This window comes from Chanos chanos, chromosome 2 (assembly GCF_902362185.1).
Source record: "Chanos chanos chromosome 2, fChaCha1.1, whole genome shotgun sequence".
Classification (NCBI taxonomy): Eukaryota; Metazoa; Chordata; class Actinopteri; order Gonorynchiformes; family Chanidae; genus Chanos; species Chanos chanos.
The window spans coordinates 25456272-25461271 of NC_044496.1; the positions used below are offsets into that span (position 1 = coordinate 25456272).

At 45.1% G+C, this 5000-nt stretch overlaps 1 protein-coding gene across 2 annotated transcripts in view; it reads right to left on the reverse strand.

Annotated features, from left to right (window-relative positions):
• gramd1bb (GRAM domain containing 1Bb) overlaps nt 1-713 on the reverse strand; it is a 16471-nt gene extending 15758 nt beyond the window's left edge. For both annotated transcript variants that reach the window (XM_030794415.1, XM_030794416.1), the window contains exon 1: nt 585-713. In XM_030794415.1, coding sequence (XP_030650275.1) covers nt 585-698 — 114 coding nt within the window. In that variant the 5' untranslated portion in view covers nt 699-713. The remainder of the gene's footprint in view (nt 1-584) is intronic.
• Between the last annotated feature and the right edge of the window lie 4287 nt (nt 714-5000).

Sequence of the window (5000 nt, forward strand, 5' to 3'; positions counted from 1 at the left end):
TTTTTAGTTGTTATCAGTCTGTCCAGTGAGATGGATATAGATAAAAATTGACCCATGTATATTTATATATAATCGTGTAGACTTGGACTGACATGACTTTAACCCATTAGTCTCCTTATCATTATAAAAACAACTGATCTTCGCTCCACTGCTATGAACCCTCAGAGAACTAACTCACATTCACAATGCTACACACACACACACACACACACACACACACACATCTACATACACACAATTATGGACGTGTTATGTGTTACCATTCAGTCATTATCTTAATTAGTTAAGTTTAGTTAATCTATCATAACTGATGGGAATGTAAAAGTTGGGAAGTCTGGAATGAGCTGATAATGAAACAAGCTATGGCAACAAAGATGAATTTGGTCAGCAGACTCTGGTGAAGAATATTATGAATCTAATTATGCCTAAATTAAGTTAAACATTATGTAAATTTTCCATTCAAGTAATGATGCTCAATTATAACGGTGAGGGGTCAGTGAGAAGGCAGGACAATTGGCGTGACTGGATGACAGAGGTTGGGGGAGGGGCTTGGATGGGTAAGATAAGATTGACAGGTCTCTCACCTTGGAGTTCTTTCCCCCACTGCGTGCGGACTGTACGGAGTAGGTGCGCTGGACCAGCTGCTCCGGAGTAGAGGGGGATTTATCTGAGGAGTGTTCCGAGCCTTTCTCTACCATGGCTTCTGTCTCCACACTCTGCCCTGTCGGAGAGCGAGAGCGCTTACGAAGGACGGGCGAGCAAGTTGGTGTGCTCCTGTTTGAGTTACTGGCAGTGCTGGATAATCAGAGAGAGAGAGGGAGAACAAAACTATTTTTTAACTCTACATCAGTGACAGACACTTGTTTACTGAAAATAATATACTGAGCAATGTAAACAGCATGTTTTATTTTTCATTAGTCGCTGGCTTCATGTTGTGAATTTCTCAGGTTATGTTTATGTTTCATTTGAGGTGACATCTCTGTTGAGGAGCTAGCAACAACAATCAAAAACACCATCTGTTACCAGTGCCCATGCTACCTGAGAGAGAGCAAATTCATAGCTCAATGCAACTAACCTGGCTGTCAACACATCTCCCCATACTCACAAACAACGTCAGTAACAACCATGACAACAAAACCAAATGTGAGACTTACAGCACACGTCTCCCATTCACATTGTCCACACATGAAATCTATATGTTCCCTCAGAGAAAGAAGAAAAACAGCTAACTGTGCCCACGCACACAGTAATCAGTCTGAACTCTCATGCCAACGTGTAAACAACTTACCTAAGCTTATTCAAATTCAAGTGCAGCCAACGGAAGGGTTTGTCCCACAGGCCTAAAAACCTCAATACGACACTAAGTTTCTATACACTGTTGTGAGTTTATGTTCCGACAGACTGTAATCACATTACATCACATTTAATAGGCTTGTGGATTAAAAGTAACCACGCAGTGGTACAGTCAACATCAGTCCCTGAGTCAGAGAGAGACCGGCAGTGACACTGACTCTGAGGCAGTACATCACTGGTTAATGGAGTTAGCAGTTACCATAGAGATATGCGGGAAGCTGAAACAGAAAAAAATTAGGGCATTAACTGCAAATATTATTCCAGTTTTTTCAATTTCTTGAGTCTGTGCTATAGTCGTCTTCCATTTCAAGCTCTGAAACTTATGCCCTTACAACAGGACAAACCTTCATGTCTAATTACCATTGCTGCATCAAGTGATCTCAAACATGTGCGCTTACATACACACGCGCACACACACACACACACACACACACACACACACACACACACACACACACACACACAGGGCCTGATTAGTAACCTAACTGCTCTGATTGACCCTGCCTCCACACAACAAAGAGCATAAACGGTGCCTTAGGTTTCCTATCCGCCTGCTCCTGTCATTCTATAGGGTCTTATGCAAGCTCTGACATCATGGGCAGCCAATGACATCGCAGAAACAAGCTCATTCTGGCCTTCTATAGTTTCAGCCTTGTCCTGAGAGCAGCAGGCACTGAATCACAGTCATTAGCCCAGATAGGCACCTGCTGCTGCCCGCCAGGCCTCAGCTCTCCAAGGTCCAACACTAAGCCCTCATTTCAGATCACAGATAATACAATACACAGTGTCTTACAGGCTGTGCAGCCCAGTCATACTGCCCAAATGACCAAGTCCAGTCCACACACTGATGAGTGTCTACAGTCCAGTCCACACACTGATGAATGTCCACAGTCCACACACTGATGAATGTCTACAGTCCAGTCCACACACTGATGAATGTACACAGTCCAGTCCACACACTGATGAATGTACACAGTCCAGTCCACACACTGATGAATGTACACAGTCCAGTCCACACACTGATGAATGTCTACAGTCCAGTCCACACACTGATGAATGTCTACAGTCCAGTCCACACACTGATGAATGTACACAGTCCAGTCCACACACTGATGAATGTCTACAGTCCACACACTGATGAATGTCTACAGTCCACACACTGATGAATGTACACAGTCCAGTCCACAGACAATGATGAATGTCTACAGTCCACACACTGATGAATGTCTACAGACCAGTCCACACACTGATGAATATCTACAGTCCAGTCAAAGGACAGAGAAGGTCCTGAACTAGTGAGCTGTACAGGAAAGGACACAGTGGTAATAAGAAGGCGTTCCACGGTAATTTGTGGATGTGGGATGAGAATGAAAAATATTCACCTCCTGGTGACAATGTGAATCAGGGTGGGCTTTACAGCATTCCTATGTAAAAGGTGATAAAATATGTATTGACACCATGGTAAGCTAATGAAAGGACTCGTTAAAATCACATCTGGAATGCAAAGCAGTATCGTCCCAAGCAATGCTGGGTGACAAGAGGGGTCACAGTCTCATATGTGAAATGCATGTATTAAAATGTGTAGGAGAGACATTTACATTTTACGTAATACTGTGAATCATATTAGTGTACATATTGGTATGCTTTTAAGAGTGCTTATAAAAACCTGAAGAAAAAGTCACTGATAGGATGGAAAAATGGGACATATCATTATGTAATACAACCGTGTGTAGATACGTGGGGATAGGGTGTGGACTGTGTTGGGGTGTGGTGGGGAAAGGACTGTGATGGAGTTGGTGTTGGGGCATGTTGGGATGTGACGGGGTTGGTGTTGGGGCATGTTGGGATGTGATGGAGTTGGTGTTGGGGCATATTGGGATGTGATGGAGTTGGTGTTGGGGCATGTTGGCATGTGACGGGGTTGGTGTTGGGGCATGTTGGGATGTGACGGGGTTGGTGTTGGGGCATGTTGGGATGTGATGGAGTTGGTGTTGGGGCATGTTGGGATGTGACGGAGTTGGTGTTGGGGCATGTTGGGATGTGACGAGGTTGGTGTTGGAGCATGTTGGGATGTGATGGAGTTGGTGTTGGTGTTGGAGCATGTTGGGATGTGATGGAGTTGGTGTTGGGGCATGTTGGGATGTGACGGAGTTGGTGTTGGGGCATGTTGGGATGTGACGGAGTTGGTGTTGGGGCATGTTGGGATGTGACGGGGTTGGTGTTGGGGCATGTTGGGATGTGACGGAGTTGGTGTTGGAGCATGTTGGGATGTGACGGGGTTGGTGTTGGGGCATGTTGGGATGTGACGGGGTTGGTGTTGGGGCATGTTGGGATGTGACGGGGTTGGTGTTGGGGCATGTTGGGATGTGATGGAGTTGGTGTTGGAGCATGTTGGGATGTGATGGAGTTGGTGTTGGAGCATGTTGGGATGTGACGGGGTTGGTGTTGGGGCATGTTGGGATGTGACGGGGTTGGTGTTGGGGCATGTTGGGATGTGACGGGGTTGCTGTTGGGGCATGTTGGGATGTGATGGAGTTGGTGTTGGGTTGGGGATGGCGTCAGGGGTGCCGGGGGGACGACTAGTGGCGGTGACGGAATTTCGTCCCTGTGTAGGTCTCTCCTCTGATTAGAGGATGAAGGAATGAGGTGATGAGAGGCTGAAAGGTTGGCAGGGGTGAGACTGTGTGTTGAACACTCAGAGTGGCAAAGTCTGCTTCATAGCTTTAGTCTGCCCAGAGAGTGGGAGAGATAGAGTGAGAAGGAGCGAGAGAGAGAGAGAGAGCGAGAGCAAGAGAGGGGGTTTCCATGGCAACAGACATCTCAGAATTTGGTGGGTTTGGGAGCAGAGCAAAAGAGAGGAGAAATGAGGGGCAATGAGATAATGAGTGAACATGGATTCAGTCCATCAGCTTCGAGTGAGATGCATATTTCATAAAAATGCATTCAAAAGCTACGGCACAATTGTTTTCAAATCAATGAGAGAGAGAGAGTGAGAGAGAGAGAGAGAGAGAGAGAGAGAGAGCGAGTAGCCAAGTAGTCAACATGAAAATGTACAACATTTATCTGAAGTACAAGAAAATGAGGATGCTATATCATCAGCGGTTATGACAATGGCACCATTTCAGCAAACATATCCACACTGACACAGATATCTTCAAAAGATGTTAAGGAAAGAACCTCGAAGCACAAATAGTTGGGAGCAGTGTATACTCACCCCAAACAGGACACAATCAAACTCCAGAAATACAGACATCTTTGCTCCAGAAGACTATTAATTAATGGTAATCTGAGGAAACTGTGTTAGACTGGCTTTTAATTGCGTGATTATGATCACAATGGTTAACTAAAGAGAAAAAAATCAGCTAGTGAATTGAAATGCATGCTATTTAAACATTGCTATAGCAACAGTGCACAGTTTGAAATATTCAGCATTTGGAGCTAAATATAACAACTCCTCCCTGAGGAAGCATTCTACTCATCATTCCTCCCCGTCAGCCATGGAGGACTTCACAGCACAGAGAGAGAGAGAGACATGCGTGGGATGTCTCTCTACGCTCTGTGTCTTGCAGTCATGAAGTGCTGGGGGGAGTATCCATCTAAAGCCTTTAAATGTATCACATATCATATATATTTCCCATTTAAAATGA